This window comes from Hyperoodon ampullatus, assembly GCF_949752795.1.
Source record: "Hyperoodon ampullatus genome assembly, chromosome: 11".
NCBI lineage: Eukaryota > Metazoa > Chordata > Mammalia > Artiodactyla > Ziphiidae > Hyperoodon > Hyperoodon ampullatus.
In genome coordinates, this window is record NC_136924.1 from 19,085,396 (window position 1) to 19,112,438 (window position 27,043).

The following is a 27,043-nucleotide window of genomic DNA, read 5'->3' on the forward strand; positions in this document are numbered from 1 at the left end:
TGCTTTTACTTAACTTGATCACCTACCTCAGATTTAAGTGATTTTTTATAATCCAAAATTAAATCTACTCCTAAACCATAATGCTCTGGTTACCCACCAGGATGATATTGAAAAGATGACTTTATCAAGCCAGAAAATCATTTATAAAGAGGATTCCCACAACTGTTTTGTGCAATGACAGCAACACTAGTCTATAACTTTCCAAAGGGGACCATTTTGAGGGGGACAATATTCATTTGTATGTATAAGGCCCAGTACGTTTATTAAATAAGGTAACGTATAAAATGTCTAGGATAGTACCTAATATAGTCAACATCTGTCATCTCTTCCTGTTCCCTTTATTAAACATTTAGTCACATTATACCAACATTTTATATGAGGAGACTGATCTCAATCTGAAGAAAAACTAACAAATTTTTACTTTTCTGAGGCTGCATGAAATTCATTCTTTCATTCAGCAAACATTAATTGAGCACCTGTGGTATGCTAGGAAGTGTTTTAGGAACTTGGACTCTAACAGTGAACAAAACCAGATAAAGGTTCCTCCTCTCATACAACTTACATTCTAGCAGTTGTAAAAGGGAAAATTTTAAAAATAAGCACAATAAGTATTATATAGCATATTAGATTACAAATATTAGAGAAAAATAAAAAGTAGAGCAGGGTAAATGGGTATCCAAAAGTCTAAAGAGTGACAGGAAAGGCAAGTTGCAATATTAAAAGGAGGCAGGGGTTGGTCAAAGTAGGCCCTACTGGAAAGGTGAAAATTTCAGCAGACTTGAAAAAGATGAGAAAATTAGCCAAGAGATACGTGGCCGGAATAACAGCTAGGGCAAAGACTTGAACTGTGCCATTTCTGAAGTGGCAAAGAAACACCAAGGAGGCCAATGTGGACGGAAGAATGGGATCTGATCGTGTGCAGTCTTAAAGGCTGCTATAAGGACTCTGAATAAGAAGGGAAGCTACTGCAGGGCTTTTGAGCAGGAGAGTGATGCTTTTCCCCAAGCCTTTCACAGTCACATGAAGATAAATGCACAGTCCTTCTATACAAATTACTTACTTCATCCAGATGCCTAAAACATTCTCTCATTGGAGTTTCTAGTTCTTGCTGTATTTCAGCTCGTAACAGTTCCAACTTCTGTGGACTTAATACCTAATATGTAGAGAAATATAAAACAATTCTAACTATGAAATCACAAATATTAAATTGAAGAATCAGACAAATTTCAAAGCTTCTCTAATTATGACAATGAAATTAAACTAATAGAAATTTCATGATATACCTAATTTTACAATATCCATTATATAAATAGAACCATCATTTGAAACAAAGAAACTCAATTTCAAGCTCTCAGAGATGTCCAAAATTCCATTAACATGAGGTAAAGACAATCACTGATTATTATTATTGTTATTAATAGGAAAAACTATGTTGGCAGATAAGATTATCATGTTGGATACAGTGGCTGATTCTATTTTCTAAAGCAAGCAAAATAAAGGTATAACAATTTGGTATACCACAGGAAATTCTTCAGACATATTTTCAATCAGAGAAAGCTGATATTTACCAGCAAAATTTAGGCTCCTCCATGTTATACTCTTATAGAACTCATATTTCAATAAGTAAGTATTTATGTAAGCTCCTTAAAAGAACACACAGTTAGTCTTTAGTCACCATGTGTTCCCGAAACCTCGCACTACTGCCTAGCACAAAGGAAACACTCGATTATTTCTTGAATCAATTAATTAATGAATACTGGTTGTAAAAAAAAAAAAAAAAAAGACCTGTTTTGTATTTACATTAATCTCTGAAAACTAAGAATAATATTCATTTATTTATTCATCAATACTCCAAATATTCCAAAAACTTTACTGAATGAATGCCTACTATATGTAAAGCATTGTGCAACATACTATAATCTACATAACATACTGTTCTAAATTCCTTACATGCATTAATTTATTTAATCCCAACAATCCAGAATATAGCTACATTATCATACCCCTTTTTATCGAAACTGAAACACACAGAGTCAAACTTGCTAAAGATTACAAAACCTCAAAGGAAGTATATCTCTCCCATAAAAAGTTCAAACTTTCAAGTGAAAAATAATTTATACATACGAATACCTATAAAAACAGGCAATACAGGCTTACCAGAAAGGTGAAGATGAACAAAAAAGATATTTAGGATAGAAAGAATGGCACATCAAAGGAATGGGAAAACTAAAGCTTAGGTAGAACCCCAAACCAAATAATGGATAAAATATTAAATTCCCTGGGGAGAAAAACGATCCTCAAAGGTGACCTAAAGGCATTTTAGGTAGAACCACCCTAAGCACAGAAAATTTAGAATCCTGGGCCCCTGTGTTAATGTTGGTAGTAATCTCTAGACTCTGTGACACCAAGGCCATGCTGACACATTTCCATTAAATGCCACCTTGGAGAGCTGCATCCTGGCTGGAAACAGAAGGGAAAGAGGTGGGAGCCACATAGTGGAAGCTTCCTAAACACCAAGTTCATACTCTTATAATTTACTCAGTATTTAAAAATTTTTTCCTTTTACTTAAAGTGAATAAATTACATAAATAAAATAATTCAAACAAAATAAAATATATTAAAAACTAAGTCTTCTTCTCACTTCAGTCATCTACTTTCCCTCTTAGGAAGCAACCACTGTCAATAATTTATGTATCCTTCTTGAAGCAGTATACAGATATATAAGCATATATACTACTTCTAATTTTTCTATAAAGAAAGGCATACCATACACATTTTTCTGTACCTTGCTTATTCATTGAAGGTTTTTAAGCTTAAGAACAGCATTACCATATGTATATTTTAGGAAGAAGCAAGATGGATCAAAAGTTTTGGTGGGAGAGAACTGGTGGTTATGGGAAGGAGAGGCAGTGAATGGGGCTAAAGAAACCAGATGGAAAGACCCTGTTATAATATGGTTTATGATGTCAAGAGTCTGTAATAATTTCAAGTCCAAAGTGAGAAGGAATGGTAATTAAAAAAGAATAAGTAAATTTTATTTGGATGCTTTTTCAAACAAACCAACTTTAAAAATAACAAACAAGCAAAACTGTGAGAAAATTAGGAATACGTGAACAAAGACACAACACTAAGAGGTTCAAAGAAATAAGTACTTTAGGTATGTAAATGGTATTGTGGAAACACTTTTGAGGAACTGCTTTGGTATATAATAGAGATGCATACTAAAATACTTAGGGCTGAGATGATATGATTTGCTTCAAAATAATCCAGAGGGGTTGAGAGACAGACACAGAAGTGTTAGAAGATAAAACAAGACTGGCTCAGAGATGGTAATTACTGATGCTGGGTGATGGGTATGTGGGGATGCATCATACCACTCACTATACTTCTGTACTTGTTTGAGATTTCCATAATTAATTACAATATTTTAATTAAAAATAAAAGTGCTTCCACTGCCAGCAGATGGCACAGAGACCAGGTTTACCCTCCTGCCTGAAACAAATAAAAGACTGAACAACAAAAAAAAACAATGGTTTTCAAGACACTGGACATAAAGAAGCAAGAAAGATCCCTAAGAGACAGAAAACACAGAAGGTGAGCTTTGCAAAAGCTTCCTGGCCATGGCAAAGGACCACCTGAAAGGATTAGAGGGATGAGTATTTAGAGCTCCCACAGAGTTCCTTTTCCCAAAAGCCAGACTTAAAACTTCATTTCAGAGAGATACGAGTAGAGTCCTCAGAAGGGTCCCAGCAGTGGGAAATAATTAGCACTAAACACTAATCTGTTCTCACTTAACAAATCTTAAAAGCAATACTCAGAATGATAAAACTGTTTCCAAGGAACTGTGTCCCAGAACAAAGCTTAAGAATATTTAACAGAATACAAAAATATCTAGCACTCACCAAAGTAAAATTCACAATGTCTAGCATCCAATAAATATTTACCAGGCATAAAAGACCTAAGAATAAATTTGACCAAGGATGGGAAAACCTGTACACTGAAAACTATAAGACACAGATGAAAAAAACTGAAGATACTAAAAAATGGAAAAATATTCCCTGCTCATGAATTGGAAGAATATTGTTAAAATGTGCATACTACCCAAAGCAATCTACAGATTCAGTGCAATCCCTACAAAATGCCAGTGGCAGATTTCACAGAACCAGAAGAAATAATTCTAAAGTTTGTATGGAACCACAAAAGACTCTGAATAGCCAAAACAATCTTGAGAAATAAGAACAAAGCTGGTGGTATCAAACTCCCTGATTTCAAACTATACTACACAGCAATAGTCATCAAAACAGTATGATACTGGCACAAAAACAGACACATAGATCAATGGAACAGAATGTAGAGAGCCCAGAAATAAACCCATGCATATATGGACATTTAATCTATGATAAAAAACGAAAAAAATACACTGCAGAAAGGACAGTCTCTTCAATAAATGATACTGGGAAAACTGGACCACCACATGCAAAAGAATAAAACTAGACGACTATCTTACACCATACACAAATTAACTCAAAATGGATTACAGACTGGAATTCAAGGCCTAAATAGCCACTTCAATAAATGAAATTGCGGAGGAGACTGGTTCAAGATGGCGGAGTAGAAGGACATGCGCTCACTCCCTCTTGCGAGAGCACTGAAATCACAACTAACTGTTGAACAACCATCGACAGGAAGACACTGGAACTCACCAAAAACGATACCCCACATCCAAAGACAAAGGAGAAGCCGCAATGAGACGGTAGGAGGGGTGCTTTCACAATAAAATCAAATCCCGTAACTGCTGGGTGGGTGACTCACAAACTGGAGAACACTTACACCACAGAAGTCCACCCACTGGAGTGAAGGTTCTGAGCCCCACGTCAGGCTTCCCAACCCGGGAGTCTGTCAACGGGAGGAGGAATTCCCAGAGAATCAGACTTTGAAGGCTAGTGGGATTTGATTGCAGGACTTTGACAGGACTGGGGGAAACAGAGAGTCCACTCTTGGAGGACACACACAAAGTAGTGTGCACATCGGGACCCAGGGGAAGGAGCAGTGACCCCATAGAAGACTGAACCAGACCTACCTGCTAGTGTTGGAGGGTCTCCTGCAGAGGCAGGGGGTGGCTGTGTCTCACCGTGAGGACAAGGACACTGGTAGCAGAAGTTCTGGGAAGTACTCCTTGCTGTGAGCCCTCCCAGAGTCCTCCATTAGCCCCACCAAAGAGCCCAGGTAGGCTCCAGTGTTGGGATGCCTCAGGCCAAACAACCAACAGGGAGGGAACCCAGCCCTACCCATCAGCAGACAAGTGGATTACAGTTTTACTGAGCTCTGCCCACCAGAGCAACACCCAGCTCTACCCACCACCAGTCCCTATCATTAGGAAACTTGCACAAGCCTCTTAGATAGCCTCATCCACCAGAGGGCAGACAACAGAGGCAAGAACTACAATCCTGCAGCCTGTGGAACAAAAACCACATTCACAGAAAGACAGACAAGCTGAAAAGGCAGAGGGCTATGTACCAGATGAAGGAACAAGATAAAACCCCAGAAAAACAACTAAATGAAGTGGAGATAGGCAACCTTCCAGAAAAAGAATTCAGAATAATGACAGTGAAGCTGAACCAGGACCTCGGAAACAGAAAGGAGGCAAAGATGAAGAAGATGCAAGAAATGTTTAACAAAGACATAGAAGAATTAAAGAACAAACAAACAGAAATAAACAATAAAATAAATGAAATGAAAAATACACTAGAAGGAATCAATAGCAGAATAAATGAAGCACAAGAACGGATTAAGTGAGCTGGAAGACAGAATGGTGAAATTCACTCCTGCAGAACAGAATAAAGAATGAAAAGCAATGAAGACAGCCTAAGAGACCTCTGGGACAATATTAAACACAACATTCGCATTATAGGGGTCCCAGAAGGAGAAGAGAGAGAGAAAGAACACCAAAAAATATTTGAAGAGATTATAGACGAAAACTTCCCTAACATGGGAAAGGAAATAGCCATGCAAGTCCAGGAAGCACAGAGAGTCCCAGGCAGGATAAATCCAAGGAGAAACACACTGAGACACATAGTAATCAAACTGGCAAAAATTAAAGACAAAGAAAAATTACTGAAAGCAGCAAGGGAAAAATGACAAATAACATGTAAGGGAATCCCCATAAGGTTAACAGCTGATTTCTCAGCAGAAACCCTACAAGCCAGAAGGGAGTGGCAGGACATATTTAAAGTAATGAAAGGGAAGAACCTACAACCAAGATTACTCTACCCAGCAAGGATCTCATTCAAATTTGATAGAGAAATCAAAAGCTTTACAGACAAGCAAAAGCTAAGAGAATTTAGCACCACCAAATCAGCTGTACAAATGCTAAAGGAACTCCTCTAAGTGGGAAACACAAGAGAAGAAAAGGACCTATAAAAACAAACCCAAAACAATTAAGAAAATGGTAATAGGAATAATCATATTGATAATTCCCTTAAAGGTGAATGGATTAAATGCTCCAACCAAAAGACACAGGCTCTCTGAATGGATACAAAAACAAAACCCATATATATGCTGTCTACAAGAGACCCACTTCAGACCTAGGGACACATAGAGACTGAAAGTGAGGAGATGGAAAAAGATATTCCATGCAAATGGAAATCAAAAGAAAGCTGGAATAGCAATACTCATATCAGATAAAATAGACTTTAAAATAAAGAACGTTACAAGAGACAAGGAAGGACACTACATAATGCTCAAGGGATCAATCCAAGAAGAAGATACAACAATTATAAATATATATGCACCCAACACAGGAGTACCTCAATACATAAGGCAACTGCTAACAGCTATAAAAGAGGAAACTGACAATAACACAATAGTAGTGGGGGACTTCAACACCTCACTTACACAAATGGACAGATCATCCAAACAGAAAATTAACAGAGAAACACAAGCTTTAAATGACAACAGATAGATTTAATTGATATTTACAGGACATTCCATCCCAAAACAGCAGATTACACTTTCTTCTCAAGTGTGCACGGAACATTCTCCAAGATAGACCACATCTTGGGTCACAAATCAAGCCTCAGTAAATTTAAGAAAATTGAAATCATACCAAGCATATTTTCTGACCACAACGCTATGAGATTAGAAATCAATTACAGGGAAAAAACATAAAAAAACACAAACACATGGAGGCTAAACAATACGTTATGAAATAACCAAGAGGTCACTGAAGAAATCAAACAGGAAATCAAAAAATACCTAGAGACAAATGACAATGAAAACACGACGATCCAAAACCCATGGGATGCAACAAAAGCAGTTCTAAGAGTGAAGTTTATAGCAATACAATCCTACCTCAAGAAACAACAAACATCTCAAATAAACAATCTAACATTACACCTAAAGGAACTAGAGAAAGAAGAACAAACAAAACCCAAAGTTAGCAGAAGGAAAGAAATCATAAAGATCAGAGCAGAAATAAATGAAATAGAAACAAAGAAAACAATAGCAAAGATCAATAAAACTAAAAGCTGCTTCTTTGAGAAGATAAAATTGATAAACCATTAGCCAGACTCATCAAGAAAAAGAGGGAAAGGACTTAAATCAATAAAATTAGAAATGAAAAAGGAGAAGTTACAACAGACACCACAGAAATACAAAGCATCCTAAGAGTCTACTACAACTAACTCTGTGCCAATAAAATGGACAACCTGGAAGAAATGGACAAATTCTTAGAAAAGTATAACCTTCCAAGACTGAACCAGGAAGAAATATAAAATATGAACAGACCAATCACAAGCACTGAAATTGAAACTGTGATGAAAAATCTTCCAACAAACAAAAGTCCAGGACCACATGGCTTCACAGGCAAATTCTATCAAACATTTAGAGAAGAGCTAACGCAAACCCTTCTCAAACGCTTGCAAAAAGTTGCAGAGGAAGGAACACTCCCAAACTCATTCTACGAGGCCACCATCACCCTGATACCAAAACCAGACAAAGATACTACAAAAAAAGAAAATTACAGACCAATATCACTCATGAATATAGATGCAAAAATCCTCAACAAAATACTAGCAAACAGAATCCAACAACACATTAAAAGGATCATACACCATGATCAAGTGGGATTTATTCCAGGGATGCAAGGATTCTTCAATATACGCAAATCAATCAATGTAATACACCATATTAACAAACTGAAGAATAAAAACCATATGATCATCTCAATAGATGCAGAAAAAGCTTTTGACAAAATTCAACATCATTTATGACAAAAACTCTCCAAAAAGTGGGCATAGAGGGAACTTACCTCAACATAATAAAGGCCATATACAACAAACCCACAGCAAACATCATTCTCAATGGTGAAAAACTGAAAGCATTTCCTCTAAGATCAGGAAAAAGACAAGGATGTCCACTCTCGCCACTATTATTCAAGAAAGTTTTGGGGGCTTCCCTGGTGGCGCAGTGGTTGAGAGTCCGCCTGCTGATGCAGGGGACGCGGGTTCGTGCCCCGGTCTGGGAAGATCCCACATCTAGCGGAGCGGCTTGGCCCATGAGCCATGGCCATTGAGCCTGCGTGTCCGGAGCCTGTGCTCCGCAACGGGAGAGGCCACAACAGTGAGAGGCCCACATACCGCAAAAAAAAAAAAAAAAAAAAAGTTTTGGAAGTCCTAGCTACGGCAATCAGAGAAGAAAAAGAAATAAAAGGAATACAAATTGGAAAAGAAGTAAAACTGTCAATGTTTGCAAATGACATGATACTATACATAGAGAATCCTAAAGATGCCACCAGAAGACTACTAGAGCTAATCAATGAATCTGGTAAAGTTGCAGGATACAAAATTAATGCACAGAAATCTCATGCATTCCTATATACGAATGATGAAAAAACTGAAAGAGAAATGAAGGAAACACTCCCATTTACCATTGCAACAAAAAGAATAAAATACCTAGGAATAAACCCACCTAGGGAGACAAAAGACCTGTATGCAGAAAACTATAAGACACTGATGAAAGAAATTAAAGATGATACCAACAGATGGAGATATATACCGTGTTCTTGGATTGGAAGAATCAATATTGTGAAAATGACTATACTACCCAATACAATCTACAGATTCAGTGCAATCCCTATCAAATTACCAATGGCATTTTTTACAAAACTAGAACAAAAAAATCTTAAAATTTGTATGGAGACACAAAAGACCCCAAATAGCCAAAGCAGTCTTGAGGGAAAAAAACAGAGCTGGAGGAATCAGACTCCCTGACTTCAGACTATACTACAAAGCTACAGTAATCAAGACAATATGGTAACTGGCACAAAAACAGAAATACAGATCAATGGAACAGGATAGAAAGCCCAGAGATAAACCCACTCACCTATGGTCAACTAATCTATGACAAAGGAGGCAAGGATATACAATGGAGAAAAGACAGCCTCTTCAATAAGTGGTAATGGGAAAACTGGACAACTACAGGTAAAAGAATGAAATTAGAACAGTCCCTAACACCATACAAAAAATAAACTCAAAATGGTTTAGAGACCTAAATATAAGACCAGACACTATAAAACTCTTAGAGGAAAACATAGGAAGAATGCTCTTTGACATAAATCACAGCAAGATCTTTTTTGATCCACCTCCTAGAGTAATGGAAATAAAAACAAAAATAAACAAATGGGACCTAATGAAACTTAAAAGTTTTTACACAGCAAAGGAAACTACAAACAGGATGGAAAGACAGCCCTCAGAATGGGAGAAAATATTTGCAAACAAATCAATGGACAAAGAATTAATCTCCAAAATATATAAACAGCTCATGTAGCTCAATATTAAAAAAACAAACAACCCAATCCAAAAATGGGCAGAAGACCTAAACAGACATTTCTCCAAAGAAGACATACAGATGGCCAAGAAGCACATGAAAAGCTGCTCAACATCACTACTTACTAGAGAAATGCAAATCAAAACTACAATGAGGTATCACCTCACACCAGTTAGAATGGGCATCATCAGAAAATCTACAAACAACAAATGCTGGAGAGGGTGTGGAGAAAAGTGAACCCTCTTGCACTGTTGGTGGGAATGTAAATTGATACAGCCACTATGGAGAACAGTATGGAGGTTCCTTAAAGAACTAAAAATAGATTTACCATAGGATCCAGCAATCCTACTACTGGGCATATACCCAGAGAAAACCATAATTCAAAAAGACACATGCAGGCTTCCCTGGTGGTGCAGTGGTTGAGAGTTCGCCTGCCGATGCAGGGGACGCAGGTTTGTGCCCCGGTCCAGGAGGACCCCACGTGCCGCGGGGCAGCTGGGCCCGTGAGCCATGGCCGCTGAGCCTGCGCGTCCAGAGCCTGTGCTCCGCAACGGGAGAGGCCAGAACAGTGAGAGGCCTGTGTACTGCAAAAAAAAAAAAAAAAAAAAAGACACATGTACCCCAATGTTCATTGCAGCACTATTTACAATAGCCAGGTCATGGAAGCAACCTTTCATTCATCGACAGATGAATGGATAAAGTAAATGTGGCACATATATACAATGGAATATTACTCAGCCATAAAAAGGAACGAAATTGGGTCATTTGTAGAGACATGGATGGATCTAGAGACTGTCATACAGAGTGAAGTAAGTCAGAAAGAGAAAAACAAATATATATTAATGCATATATGTGGAACCTAGAAAAATGGTACAGATGAACCGGTTTGCAAGGCAGAAATTGAGACACAGATGTAGAGAACAAACGTATGGACACCAAGGGGGGAAAGTGGTGGCGGGGAGGGGGGGTGATGGTGTAATGAATTGGGAGATTGGGATTGACATATATACACAAATATGTATAAAATGGATAACTAATTAGAGCCTGCTGTATAAACAAATAAATAAAATAAAATTCAAAAAAAAATGATACTGGGGAAAAAGTCAGTCTCTTCAGTCAATGATACTGGGAAAACTGGACAGCCACATGCAAAAAAAACTAGACCACCATCTTACACCATACACAAAATTAACTCAAAATGGAATAAAGACTTGAATTCAAGACCTGAAACCATAAAATTTCCAAAAGAAAATATAAGTGGCAACCTTACTGATATTATTAGTCTTACCAATGTTTTAGTGGATCAGACTCCAAAGGAAAGAGAAACAAAAGCAAAAAACAAACATCAAACTGAAAAGCTTCTGTACAGCAAAGGAAACCACAATCAAAACAAAAGGCAGCTTACTAAATGGGAGAAGTTATTTGCAAATCACCTATCTACAACTCAACAACAAGAAAAAACCAAGCAACCCAACTTAAAAATGGGCAGAGAATCTGAATAGACATTTTTCCTAAGAAGACATAGGCTGGCTAACAGGCACATGAAAAGATGCTCAACATCGGGCCTCCCTGGTGGCGCAGTGGTTGAGAGTCCGCCTGCCGATGCAGGGGATGCGGGTTCGTGCCCCGGTCTGGGAGGATCCCATGTGCCGCGGAGCGGCTGGGCCCGTGAGCCATGGCTGCTGAGCCTGTGCATCCGGAGCCTGTGCTCCGCAACGGGAGAGGCCACAACAGTGAGAGGCCCGCGTACCACAAAAAAAAAAAAAAAAAAGATGCTCAACATCACTAATCATCAGGAAAATGCATATCAAAACCATGAGATATCACCTCATACCTGTCAGAAATGGTGATTATCAAAGAACAATGAATAACGAGGGTTGGTGAGTATATGGAGCAAAGAGGAACCTGTTACACTGTTGGTGAGAATGTAAATTGGTGCAGCAACTATGGAGAACAGTATAGAGGTTCCTTAAAAAAAATTAAAAATAGAACTACTGTATGATTCAGCAATTCCACTTCTGGGTATTTATCTAAAGAACATGAAAACACTAATTCAAAAAGATATATGAACCCCTATGCCCACTGCAGCATTATTTACAATAGCCAAGATATGCAAACAACCTAAGTGCCCACTGATGGATGAATGGATAAAGAGAACATTATACACACACACACACACACACACACACACACACACACACACACACACACACACACACACACACACACACACACACACACACACACACACACACACACACACACACACACACACACACACTAGAATACTACTCAGCCATAAAAAATGAAATCCTGCCATTCGTAACATGGTTGGACCTTGAGGGTATGATGGTAAGTGAAATAAGTCAGACAAAGAAAGACAAATACCATATGATTTCATTCATATGTGGAATCAAAACACACACACACCAATGAACAAACAAACAAAATAAAACAAAAACAAACTCAGAGATACAGAGGACAGATTAGTGGTTACCAGAGAAGAAGGGGGTTGGGAGGTGATCAAAATGGATGAAGGGGGTCAGCTGTATGGCGATGGATGATAACTAGACTTGTGGTGGTGAGAACTCTGTCGTGTGTACAGATGTTGAACCACAGTGCTCCACCCTGAAACTTAAATACAAAAAAATCTTTTTAATTTAGCAGACATGTAAAGAAGCCTGAAAATACTACCCACAATAAATAGGAAAAGAAAACCAACGAACCAACACCAACCCAGAAGCGACAGAGATGCTAAAATTATCAAAGACCTTAATATAGTTACTATAACTGAATTCCACATAAAGCTACAGTAAAGATTGAACATGTCAAGGAAAATATGAAAAAAATCAAAATTGGACTTCAGGATAAAAACTACAATTTCTGAGATGAAAAAATGCACTATCAAATTACTGGCAGATTAGACATTGCAGGAAAAAAAGATCAGAGAACTTAAAGACATGACAACAGAAACTATCCAAAATGAAACAAAGAGACGAAAAAGATTAAAAATAAATAAACAGGGATTTCCCTGGTGGTCCAGTGGTAAAGAATCCACCTTAAAATGCAGGGGACGCAGGTTTGATCCCTGGTCAGGGAACTAAGATCCCACATGCCGAGGGGCAACTAAGCCCGCACGCCACAACTACTGAGCTCACGCGCCTCAACTAGAGAGCCTGCATGCCGCAAACTACAGAGCCCACACGCCCTGGAGCCTGCACACCACAACTAAAGATGAGAAAAAGATGCACGCCACAACTAGAGAGAAGCCTGTATGCCGCAACCAAGAGCTCATGTGCCGCAACAAAAGATCCCGTGTGCCTCAACAAAGATCCCACGTGCCACAACTAAGACCCAACACAGCCAAAAATAAATAAATTTAAAGATAAATCTTTAAAAATAAACAAACAAACAGAACATCAGCGAGTTATGAGAGAACTTTCAGTGGCCTAATAGCAGAGTTCCCAAAGGAAATCAAATAGGAGGCAGAAAAAAATATTTTGAGATAAAATATCTAAAATTTTTCTAAATTTGATGAAAACTATAAACCCACAGACCCAAGAAGCTCATTAAACCTCAAGCACCAGAAACATGAAGAAATGTGCAACGGCAGGTCAATTAAATTACTGAAAAGCAATAAAGAAAAAATCTTAAGAGCTGACAAGAAAAAAAGACACACTAGATAAACAGAACAAAGATAAAGCTAACAACAAATTTCTTATGTGACACATAAGTGAGAAGACACAAGAGCAACATCTTTAAAGTATGAGGGGAAAAAACTGTCAATCTAGAATTCAATACTCAGCAGAAATACCTTTAAACACCTCTTTTTTTTTTTTTTTTGCGGTATGCGGGCCTCTCACTGTTGTGGTCTCTCCCGTTGCGAAGCACAGGCTCCGGACACGCAGGCTCAGCGTCCATGGCTCACGGGCCCAGCTGCTCCGCGGCGTGTGGGATCCTCCCGGACCAGGGCATGAACCCATGTCCCCTGCATTGGCAGGAGGACTCTCAACCACTGCGCCACCAGGGAAGCCCTAAACACCATTTCTTACATATACATATAAAAGCTGAAAAAATTCTCACCAGTATTTCTGCACTATAAGACATGTTAAAAGTCCATAAGATGGAAGGAAAATGATACCGATGGAAAAATGTATCTACACAAAGGAAAAAACAACACTGCAATTGGTAACTACACAGGAGTCTTGTGATCAATGAGGTCTCTGATAAAGAAAAAAAATCTATGGTTAGAGATGCTTATCTCATAAGAAACTTATTAACAACAAGCACACACATAAAAAAAATCTATCTTCCTCCCTCTCCCTCTCTCTCAAAGCTGACATACACCAAAGACCTAGAATTAGAGGGTTAACTCAATGTCATATTAGGAGGAAATTATGCTGTGTCTTAGACTTCTAATGGAATACAGCCACTACTTGTCTGAAAAGAAACTTAAAAGAATGCTTGTCATACAACCGTCTATGTGTCATTACCTATACTAAATCTATAAAAAATCTTCAATACTCCAACATTTGTCATATTAATAATACAAAACAATATTAACGCATACATGTGGAATCTAGAAAAATGGTATAGATGAACCTATTTGCAGGGCAGGAAAAGAAACACAGATGTAGAGAACAGACGTGTGGACACAGTGGGGGAAGGGGCGTGTGGGATGTATTGGGAGATAAGGTTTGACATAAATACACTACCATGTGTAAAACATGTGTAAAACAGATAGCTAGTGGGAACCTGCTGTATAGCACAGGGAGCTCGGCCCGGTGCTCTGTGTGACCTAGATGGGTGGGATGGTGGGGGGAGGTACAAGAGGGAGGGGATATATGTATACATATAGTTGATTCAGTACATTGTACAACAGAAACTAACATAACATTGTAAAGCAATTATACTCCAATAAAAAAAAATAATACAAAACAGACCAGTATTTTTCAAAGAATATTTTGATTTAAGGGGGTAAATATTGCTGTGCTAGAGATTCTTAAAAGATTAATGACAAACTGAGTAATAAATTTTGCTCTGAGCTTCCTAGCAGCCAAATAAAATGGTAAACATACTGGTTTACACAGTTTTCATTACTTGGCACAAAGAAAGCATATAAACGTTTGGTAAAGTAATTTTTTTTAATTTTTATCAGAAACATATAAAATGACTCCCATATTTTTAAAAAAGGTTTTGCTAGCATGTTACATAACAACAATGTAATAGCTAACTTGTTCTAACCACTTACAACATCAAAGCACCATACTAATAATTTCTAATCATTGATTCATTGCAACTTTACAATCATCCTATGAGCTAGGCACTATTATTATCCCCATTCACTACAACTACACAAGCAATGCAGAAATATTCTTTAAATGAATGTCTTTTATATTGTTTTTCTACGAAGCCAAAGAGATATTAAATTCTAAATCAGAAAAGGCATTTTGCAGGTAGACAATACATGTGTATTTTTTAAATAATCATCTTTCATAAAACCTTCATTGACGTATTTCTTGCTGATTTTACTTTGCTGAATTTACTTAACTCACAATTTGTACAAATTGCAAACACCCACTGAAGCAAATAGCTAAACTGCTTCAATACGTGTATTTATGTATAAATGCTTCTTTCAGTTATTTCTGCCAGGTAAATATCACATAGAAATCAGATATGTTTATCTTGAAAAACAGAAACTTTACCAGATAAATTTTATTTATCAACAAACATTTGGGAAGTTATCACATGAAGAAATATCCAGAGTTATTTTGTGTAGGTCCAAGGAACACTGCAATAACCAACAGGGAGGCTACAGGGAGGATGATTTCCTTTCAGTATGATAGAGAAAATGCTTAACATACTCCAATCCATAAATGGAAGTGTATCACTTTACAAGTTCACTAGGTTCTCTAGCACTGAAAGCACTGAAGCACAGAATGAAGAGCTCTGTGTCATAAGAGTTCCAAACAGGAATTCTGCTTTGCAATTTATTGCCTCACAGTTCTGGAGGCCAGAAGTCCAAAATCAAGGTGTCAGCTAAGTGTTCCCTCTGAAAACTGTAGGAAGAACCCTTCCTTGCCCTGTCCTAGCTTGTCTTGATGTGCTGGCAATCCTTGGCATTCCCTGGCAGCTGCAACACTTCAATCTCTGCTTCTGTCATCATAGGACGTTCTCTCTGCTCCACCATCACCCATGTGTTTCTGTCTCTATGTCTTTCTCTTCTTATTATTAAAGACATCAGTCATATTAGATTAAGGGCCTGTCATACTTCAGTATGACCTTATCTTAACCTAAGTAATTTCATCTGCAAAACCCTATTTCCAAATAAGGTCACATTCTCAGGTACTGAGAGTTAGAACTTCAACTTATCTTTTCGGGGACACAATTCAACTCATGACAGGTATGAAAGAGAACTAGATGATTATCAACTCTAAGATGTTAAGGCTCTAGATAACTATGAGACAACAAGTGCAACATTATACTATATATGAATAGAACAATTCCAACTCACTCATATATTCTACTTATTCATGTCATTCATTTAACAAATACTTGCTAGGCACCATCCTGAGCACTGAAGACACACTAAAAAAAAAGTTCCTGCCCTCATGGAGTCTGTATTCCAACAGAATAAAAACTGCCATCATTTATGAGTAGCTACTATGTGCCAGACACCGTCCTGAAAATATACAGGTTATAATCTCATTAGTCCTTACAGCAACCCCTGTTAGATAAAAACCTTTATGCCCTTTGTCACGTGAGAAAACTAAGGAATAGAAACATAACTATTTGTTGGAGGTCATCACCTTCCTGGTGAAATGACCCTTTTTTTTTGGTTATAAAAATGTTCTTTTTATCTTTAATGATACTCTTTGTCTTTAAGTCTATTTTATCTGATATTAATATAGCCACTCTAGTCTTCTTAGGCTATTTTGCATGTGCTTGTTACAAATAAGCATGTCTACATGTTACTCTCAAGAAAGTGATTACATCTTCAATGCCTGAAAAGAATACTTTGAATACCTTGGGTTTAGTGCTCACAGACTGCATTCATATAGGCCTCAATTTTTGCAAAACAAATTAATCCACCAATTCTAAAGGTTTAAATTATATTTCCCTCTTCAACTCACATTTCTGAGGTTTTTATTTGTTTAAATGTCCTAAATATGTATACCTAGGAATGAAACAGTAAACATGGTGGAGGCTCCAACCCAAGCTTAAGTGGTGGTATTTCCAACAATGGAAGATTTCGAGATGATACTGAACGACAAACTCCTTTAACACTGCTGTCAAAAGAATACATGAATTGGATGATATGCCACACTGGATGACTTGAAAGATGGCTTTTCACTCTATCAACCCATGACTCCAATATTAATAATGCCTTATTGTAACAAGCACTAGATCAGTACTTAAAAAAATCCAATAAACCTTTATTTTTAAAAATATTTTTAGGGCTTCCCTGGTGGCGCAGTGGTTGAGAGTCCGCCTGCCGGTGCAGGGGACACGGGTTCGTGCCCCAGTCCGGGGAAATCCCACATGCCGCGGGGCGGCTGGGCCCGTGAGCCATGGCCGCTGAGCCTGCGCGTCCGGAGCCTGTGCTCCGCAACGGGAGAGGCCACAACAGTGAGAGGCCCGCGTATGGCAAAAAGAAAAAAAAAAAAAGAAAAAAAAAATATATTTTTAAATTGTGAATTTTTATCAATACAAACTGGCCTTTCCTCCAATTATTCTGAAGAGTGAGATATTATTTAAATCAGAACAGGAAATATAATACAAATTTACCTAAAATAACAGTTTTGTGGCTAAACCCTACAGGGTAGCTAACATTCTAGAGTATATGAAAGAAGATTAAGTTATACCACCTAGAGATACAACAAAATATTCATTAAGAATATAGAGAGAATTTACCAAACTTACCAAAATTATTTATTTCCACTAAATATCTGACTACTTTTATACTAATTTGAATATATTTTCTTACCTGCAGCTTCATTTCTTCTAAGTCTTTAGTTTTCTCTACTAATTCCCCTCGTAGCTCTTCAAGCAGCAGCTGAAATTTTTCCTGGTGAGTTTGCTTTTCATGTAATAGGCGCTTGAGCTCATTTTGTGACTTTATGTACTCATCCTGCAACCTGATTTTTTAAAAAGAAGAATTTAAGTGTATCCTTTGCTTTCTATTCGCATTACTTTATGTGAAGTCAACCAACACTACAGAGCAAGATCAATATCATATATTCATTAAACTTACAAATATAATGCTTTACAGTTTCATTTATTATTAACACTGTAATTTCTGAATGCAATTTTACTTTGAAGGGAAAAAAACATATTTAGCCACCTAGATACATTTAATTTTATATGTCTTGCTACTTTCAAAACAAGACTTTTATAAATTTATAATCCACTTGATTTAAAGAAAATTTACTTGTATTTAAAGTTTTAAATGTATACTGTATACTGCAAAATAACAAAATTATACTGTATATTCCAGAGCAAACATTCAGACAAAATAAAAATTTTTAATCAAGCCTCTTACTTCCAAATTTAAGTAATTTATTTACCTTGTGTGTTCAGCTTTCAGAGTCTGATAATTAGTTTTATGATGTTCACATCGTAACCGTTCATCAATTAACATTTTTTGGAACTCTGATTGAGAACTTGTCAGCCCACTGTCTCCACCAGGAGGAAAAATGGTGGGAAAAGTGTCCATATTGGTAAGTGAGCTGACAACCATGTAAAAGCAAGTCTTGCTTTCTTATTGTCTTAGTTTTCTTTTCAAGAGTATTTTTCACTTTCTTCGTGCTAAGACAGAATCTCAGGAGGCCAAATTATACCTGAAGAGAGAAATACACTTAATTAGTGATCAGTGAACTCCTTCAGTATTATATACCTTTTATCACTTCTTATTATTCTCCTTATCATTTCTATAACAAACCCAATTTTCAGATTTTTCAGTTGTTCATAAAATTCAAGAATAAAGTTGAATCATACCTTAAATTTTCTTTACTTCCATGCAGTTTCTGTGCCCATCAAGGTCATATCTTCAAGTATTAGCCTAACTCGATGTAACGACTCTTCCAGTGTATGTAGTCCCAGATTCACAAATCACCAATGTTTCCTGAAATTACTGAGGTAAACTTCAAGAGTGGATTCTAGTATGAAATCCATATTCCAAAACCAGGGGAAAAGCTATTTGGAACTTGATAAGTGGCTGGGGAGAATCACAGTCTTCACAAAGATGACCTTCAGCATGTAATTATGTCTGTGATTAATGCTACAAAGGATCTTTTACTTGACACAAGGTGACTGCACTCAGGCTGCAGATTCAGAGAAGAAATCAGTCAACATATAAATATTGATCATCTATGTATTATGCACTGTGCTAAGAACAGGAAAGTCAATCACCTCAGCTATCCCCAAAGCACCAATCCAGGATTATGAAAGTAACCAAATGTTTGCTGTATCTAGAAGTAAAAAATGATGACACAGTGTTCTTACTGTAAATAATTAAAAACAAAAATTTTAATCAAAGCAATTCTGTCCCTTTTAACTTCATTCATCTTTCTCAAAACTATTATATATATATTTTCCTAACAGTACCTCCCTTAGTCATGGGCGATTATGAATTACCTTTTCTTACTACAAGAGACCATCTTTAGCCTACACAACCCAACCATTAAATTACTGAGTCTTGTTTGAACTACATCATTTCTGATAAATTAATGTGATGTCTACATATTACACAAGAAGACTTTTAAACTAAAATTGAGGTTGCTTTGGTTTCCTGCTTTATCTATTTTAACAGAGGGGTAAAAGTCCTTCAAGGACACTTTACTCCTTATTCTTCGGTTAAAAGTGCACAAGGATTCAATATTTGCAAATGCAGAGTGCACTGTTTGTAGCAGCTGCCACAACATTATCCTGTCAAGAATATACATTTGCCATGGAATTAATAAACTGGATCATAAAAGTGGCATGTAATTTTTTTTAAATTTATTTATTTTCCGCTGTGTTGGGTCTTCGTTGCTGCGCGCAGGCTTTCTCTAGTTGCAGCGAGTGGGGGCTACTCTTCGTTGCGGTGCATGGGCTTTTCATTGCAGTGTCTTCTCCTGTTGCGGAGCACAGGCTCTAGGTGCATGGGCTTCAGCAGTTGCAGCATGCGGGCTCAGTAGTTGTGGCTCGTGGGCTCTATAGCACAGGCTCTGTAGTTATGGCGCATGGGCTTAGTTGCTCCACAGCATGTGGGATCTTCCTGGACCAGGGCTCGAACCCGTGTCCCCTGCATTGGCAGACGGATTCTTAACCACTGCACCACCAGGGAAGCCCTGGCATGTAATTTTGATTCTGCTCTTTGATGCAAATTAATTTTTAAGAGACAGAAACATACAATAAACATATCTAATACTTTCTAATAGTATCACCAAAAGGCATTATGAGGTTTTAATTAGCTAAAAGCTTACACTACATTAGAAAAATCAAAAGCTACCCTTTAGTCCTACTACTAGTGAAAGAAAGATTTCCAAGATAAAATGAATATTTTTTCCTTTGTATTCCAGTTAACTTGACAGTAAAGTAAACATTCTCACTGACCCCTACCCTAAAATGAGAGTTAAGTCCTCACAGACATAAAATTTACAAAGACCTGAAAGTTTCTGGAAAATAAAATTAAAATGATTTATCTCCTTCCCTCTTGGCACTGAAATATTCACTAGACATACTTTCCAGGACTTCACTAATTTCAGAATATCCCTTTCTCAATCACCACCACCTCATCTCCAATTCTAGTTTCTATGCAAACATATGTGTACTGCCCTCTTGTATTTTCCCAAACCAGGAGGATTTCTCCTGTTCCAAGTTGATGCTTGCAATTTCATTACTTTTTAATATGTTAGTTTTTTGAATAATAAAGCTAGAATATACCAACACACATCACCAGTAGGTACACCCAAACGCATGATATACTTTCCCCTCATACCACAAAAAATACGTTAATTTGCGTGCGTACACACACACACACACACACACACACACACACACATCTATGGTAAGCTTTCTGCAAAGTTACCTGTATCAAAATGATAAATCCGCTTATCCTCTGGCCCAATCCTAGGAATTTATTCTATGACAATAGCTGGATGAGTACCCAAATGTAATTACTATATAAGAATTTTCTTTGTGACTTTTTTTAATTAAAAAAATGAAAAAATCAGAAATAAGCTAAACTTCTATAAATAAAGGTTTATCTATACTATGCATTAAAAAGGACAAGTTAGATCTGTCCCCACAGCATGGTGAAGAGTATAAGTAACAGATACACACACACATATGTTTACATACACATAAAAAGAGTCAAATAGTGGTACACCAAGCAGCGAATAGTGGTAACTTCTGGGGAAATAATAATGGGGGGACTCCCTGACAGGAAAACTTGCACCTTGCACTTTCAACATTTTACTGTTAAATTTTCTTTTTAACAACTACAAACTGTTTTTCAGATAATGAACAATTCTATCACTCTATTCAAATTATCTTAAACCAAATTCATTACCCTTGCTTTCAATCTACCTTCAATATCCTTACTTTCCAGCTTCTGATATTCATACCAGTATTATGCTACCATTCATTCACACTTACAACCTCAAAGTCTTCTCTGCTTTCTCTCTCAACTTCCCATGTATGAACAACAAATACACTTTCTTTAAAATGCATTCCATTCTCTCCATTCCTACTTAACCACAAAAAGTCAAGCTTGTATCATCTCATAACTAGACTATTAGAGCTTTTTATTATCCCTGCTTCCAATATTTTCTCTCTCTAGTCTACCCTCCAAACACTGCCAGATCAATAGTCAGAAACTGTTATTTGATTTCTCATTCTCATTCAAAGGCTCCCATATATGAGACAAAATCAAAACACCCCAGTCTTGCAAAGCACTACACAATCAGCCCCAATCTACCTTGTCTAATCTCATTTCCCACCATCTGCCAAGAATATTCTACTCCAGCTAGCCCTTGAATAAATATGCACATCACACCTTTGTTCACGCAGATTTTGTCTTAGTTTGTGAACCCTATACTAATGAAAATGGACTCTAGTATGCATGATAATCATTAACTGTTCTCTATTTCTGTGATGATTGAATATAAATAGGTTTAAACACAGTAGTTAGATACTGGAAAGAAATCCTTGACTCAAAGTTATGAGCCCCTGGGTTGCATTTGTCAATAGCCTTTTCCAGAATTTTCTCCTCTAGGAATAGTTAAGAATCACAGAAAACTATCTGCCAATTTGTGTGAATCTAACCAAGGTCAGAATGAATTTTTTACCTGTTTTCAAGTACTCTGCACATATAACATATCCAGTTCTCTAATTCAGTAGTAATCAACTTATCAATAATAATCTTGAAAAATATAGTATGGTAGTCCTCCAAATAGATATCTAGTGTCATAGATAGAAAGGCCTCATAAAACAATTCTTTCTCTGACCTTCAAAAGTGGTCCATCATTCTATATTCAAGGTTACAAAGAAAGAACTTCTATTTTTTTATACTAATTATATAAGGACGTTTTTAGCTAAAAATGGAAAACCCCAACTCAGTTACCATATAATCTATCTCTTATACTAAGAAATCTGAAGACAATCTTCTATTACCATTAATAGAGGATTAAGTAATTTGGATCAAGCCTCCCGCTAAGGACAGCAAGAAAAGCTGGATACATACTTTTTTTAAATTGGCTTGAAGACACTGGAAAACAAAAGAATAATTATTTACTGAGATGGGAACAGGGGAAGATATGGATGCAGAAAGATGAGACTGGCACTTGGAACCACTCTTCCCCTAGAGGCATCTGCCAATTCCAGAGAGGTAGTTGGGAGACTGAATGCCCTGGGACAGTCTTTAAATTCAAAGAAAGATATATTAGATCAGCAAGGAGTGGAGAAGCCCTGGTGAACACCCTTCATTTTGGATAGAGACTTCAAAGGCTGCCTCTTAGGAATAAGGGTAATTCAGAAGAAAGATATTAGACTAGACCTCAAATTGCTCTAAAAAATAAATATGCGACACATACACATATGTAAAAGTCCATGGGAAGATAAGGTAACATGAATTAAAGCCACAGAAACAACAGACGATAGGCAGACAAACAAGGTCTCACTACTAAAGAGTTATCAGAAAATGGCTCTAAAAGAATTTTTAAAATTCTAATTGTGTACAAAACAATAGAAAAGAAGGTTGAGGAATTTGGGAAAGGATTAGAAACCATAAAAAGAAACCAATGGAAACTCTAACTTGAAAAATATGATAACCAAAATTAAGAGCTCAATTGAGTGGGTAAAACAGCCCAGATTAGACATAGTTTAGGAAGTAATTGGAAGACAGCTTAAAAGAATATGTTCAAGAAAAAGTAGAAAGAGAAACAAGGATGGAAAATATAGAAAAGAAGGAAAGAAATACAGAGAATAAAGTTAAAATGTCACTTTAACAGACATGAAATTGGAGTCCCAGAAAGAAAGGAGAGAATAGAGCAGAAGCAATACCTCAAAAACAAACAAACAAACAAACAAACAAACCAGTTTGACATCATCCCCAAACTGAGGAAAGGTATCAATTCTCAGATATAAAGAGTCCTACAGGGACTTCCCTGGTGGTCCAGTGGCTAAGACTCCACGCTCCCAATGCAGGGGGCAGTATAAATCCCCAGTCAGGGAACTAGATCCTACATGCCACAACTAAGAGTTCACATGCTGCAACTAAAGATCCCGCATGCTGCAACTAAAAAAAAATATCGTGTATGTTGCAACTAAAGATCCTACGTGCCTCAACTAAGACCCGACACTGCCAAATGAATAAATACCAAAAAAGAAAGTCCTACTATCCCCAAGCACATAAATAAAAAGAAATCCACACTTATGCACATCACATTAAGACAGCTAAAAACCGAAAATAAAGGGAAGATCTTAAAATCAGGCAGAAAGAGACAAAGTGCCTGTAAATAAGAGCAACAAAAAGACAGAAGTGACATCAACAGTGAAGGCCAGAACACAATGTACAGTGCTGAAAGAAAACAACTGCCAAACTAACATTCGATAAATACAGCAATACTACAACTTTGAAGAATGATAGTAAAACAAAGAAAATTTTCAAAGAAACAAAATAAACTCATCCCTAAAGATGTACACTAAAGAAACAGTCAAGGACTTTTCATACACAATGAAAATTCTTAGATGTGAACTTGACAATGCAGAAAGAAAGGAAGATTAAAGGAAACCATAAATATATGTATAATTTGAATTGAATATTAATTGCATAAAATATCTATAATAGCTTGTGGGATTTTGACATATACTGACTTAAAATACATGACATAAATGGTATATAAGACAATAAAGGTAGAATTACAAGTGCAATAGAGTCCTCGCACTGTATAGCAGAAGGGTAAAAGTATCAATTAACATTCTATTTTGATAAGTCAACAATACATATTGTAAAGGAAATAGGTTGGCAAACTACACTCCATGGGCCAAAGTTGGCCTGTAGCCCTTTTTGTATGGCCCCAAGCTAAAAACGTTACCTCCTTTTTTAAGAGTTAAAATAAAAAGAATGAAAATAGATGTAAAAATCCTCAACAAAATATTAGCAAATCAAATACAGCATGTTTAAAAAGAAGTATACACCATGACCAAGGAGGATTTATTTCAGGCATGCAAGGTTGGTTCAATATTCAAATAAATCAATTACTATAATCCATTACATCAACAGGCTAACGCAGAAAAATCACATGATCCTATCAATAGATGCAGAAAAAGCATCTGACAGAATCCAACATGTATTCATGATAAAAACTCTCAACAAATACGTACGGTATAGAGGGATACTTCCTCAATTCGATAAAGAACATCTACAAAAAATCTACAGCTAACAGCATACTTAATGGTAAGAAAAATAGCTTTCCCAGTAAGAACAAGAACAAGCAAGGCTGTCCCTTCTCACCACTCCTTTTCAAAACTGTACTGGATGGCACTCAGCTAACACAGTAAGAAAAGTAAAAGGCATACAAAAAGAAAAGAAATAAAACTATCTTTGTTTGCAGATCACATGATCGTCCACAAAGGAAAGCCAAAAGAGTCAATTAAAAAAACAATTCCCCTAGGGGCTTACATGGTCACACAGTGGTTAAGAATCTGCCTGCCAATGCAGGGGACACAAATTCGAGCCCTGGTCCAGGAAGATCCCACATGCCACGGAGCAACTAAGCCCATGCGCCACAACTACTGAGCCTGCGCTCTAGAGCCCACATGCCAGAACTACTGAAGCCCACACGCCTAGAAGCTGTGCTCTGCAACAAGAGAAGCCACCGCAATGAGAAGCCCACACACCGCAACAAAGAGTAGCCCCCGCTCACTGCAACTAGAGAAAGCCCAGGTGCAGCAACGAAGACCCAAAGCAGCCAAAAATAAATAAATAAAATAAATAAATGTATTTTTCTAAAAAAGGCAATCCCCCAAACTAATAAGCAATTACAGCACAATTGCAGGATAGAAGATTAATATACAAAGGTCACTTTCTTCCAACAGCAATAAACAAATGAAATTTGAAACTTAAAACAATACCATTTACATTAAACCCCCCCAAAAATGAAACAGGTATAAATCTAACAAGATATGTATAAGATTTACATGAGGAAAATGATAAAACTTTGATGAAAGAAGTCAAAGAATTAAATAAACAATAAATTCTTTTAAACATCTTTATTGGAATATAACTATTTTACATTGTTGTGTTAGTATCTGCTGTGTAACAAGTGAATCAGCTGTATGTGTACATATATCCCCATATCCCCTCCCTCTTGCGTCTCCCTCGAACCCTCCCTATCCCACCCCTCTAGGTGGTCACAAAGCACTGAGCTGATCTCCCTGTTTTGTGCAGCTGCTTCCCACTAGCTATCTATTTTACATTTGGCAGTGTATATATGTCCATGCCACTCTCACTTCGTCCCAGTTTACCCTTCCTCCACCCCGTGTCCTAAAGTCCATTCTCTATGTCTGCATCTTCACTACTTTCCTGCCCCTAGGTTCTTCAGAACCATTTTTTTTTTAGATTCCATATATATGTGTTAGCATACGGTATTTGTTTTTCTCCTTCTGACTTACTTCACTGTGTATGACAGACTCTAGGTCCATCCACCTCACTACAAATAACTCAATTTCGTTTCTTTCTATGGCTGAGTAATATTCCATTGTATATATGTGCCACATCTCCTTTAACCATTCATCTGTCGATGGACACTTAGATTGCTTGCATGTCCTGGCTACTGTAAACACAGCTGCAATGAACACTGTGGTACATGACTCATTTTGAATTATGGTTTTCAAAGGGTATGTGTGCAGTAGTGGGATTGCTGGCTCGTACGGAACTTCTATTTTTAGTTTTTTGAGGAACCTCCGTACTGTTCTAGATAGTGGCTGCATCAACTTATATTCCCACCAACAGTGCAAGAGGGTTCCCTTTTCTCCACACCCTCTCCAGCATTTATTGTCTGTAGATTTTTTGATGATGACCATTCCGACTGGTGTGTGGTGATGCCTCAATGTAGTTTTGATTTGCATTTTGCTAATGATTACTGATGTTGAGCAACCTTTCATGTGTTTGTTGGCAATCTTTGTATCTTCTTTAGAGAAATGTCTATTTAGGTGTTCTGCCCATTTTTGGATTGGGTTGTTTGTTTTATTGATACTGAGCTGCATGAGCTGCTTGTATATTCTGGAGATTAATCCTTTGTTGATTCATTTGCAAATATTTTCTCCAATTCAGAGGTTGTCTTTTTGTCTTGTTTATGGTTTCCTTTGCTGTGCGAAAGCATTTAAGTTTCATTAGGTCCCATTTGTTTATTTTTGTTTTTATTTCCATTTCTCTAGGAGGTGGGTCAAAAAGGATCTTGCTATGATTTATGTCATAGAGTGTTCTGCCTATGCTTTCCTCTAATAGTTTGATAGTGTCTGGCCTTAATTTAGGTCTTTGATCCATTTTGAGTTTATTTTTGTGTATGGTGTTAGGGACTGTTCTAATTTCATTCTTTTACATGCATCTGTCCAGTTTTCCCAGCACCACTTACTGAAGAGGCTGTCTTTCTCCATTGTATATTCTTGCCTCCTTTGTCACAGATCAGTTGACCATAAGTGTGTGGGTTTACCTCTGGGCTTTCTATTCTGT

General features: G+C 37.1%; 1 protein-coding gene across 5 annotated transcripts in view; it reads right to left on the minus strand.

Annotated features, from left to right (window-relative positions):
- The window catches only part of CEP83 (centrosomal protein 83), a gene marked incomplete at its 5' end in the record, with an annotated part of 75,593 nt that extends 57,028 nt beyond the window's left edge, over nt 1-18,565 (minus strand). For 2 of the 5 annotated variants that reach the window (XR_013811155.1, XM_079715467.1), the window contains 3 exons: nt 1,061-1,153; nt 17,813-17,963; nt 18,393-18,565. Coding sequence is in view for 4 of the 5 variants with exons in the window: in XM_079715467.1 (XP_079571593.1) it covers nt 1,061-1,153; nt 17,813-17,963; nt 18,393-18,565 (417 nt within the window). Of the gene's footprint in view, nt 1-1,060; nt 1,154-10,153; nt 10,197-12,322; nt 12,460-13,639; nt 13,885-17,812; nt 17,964-18,392 lie in introns of those variants that run through there. The other 3 variants (XM_079715470.1, XM_079715469.1, XM_079715468.1) reach the window with 3 other exon arrangements.
- Nucleotides 18,566-27,043: the final 8,478 nt, after the last annotated feature.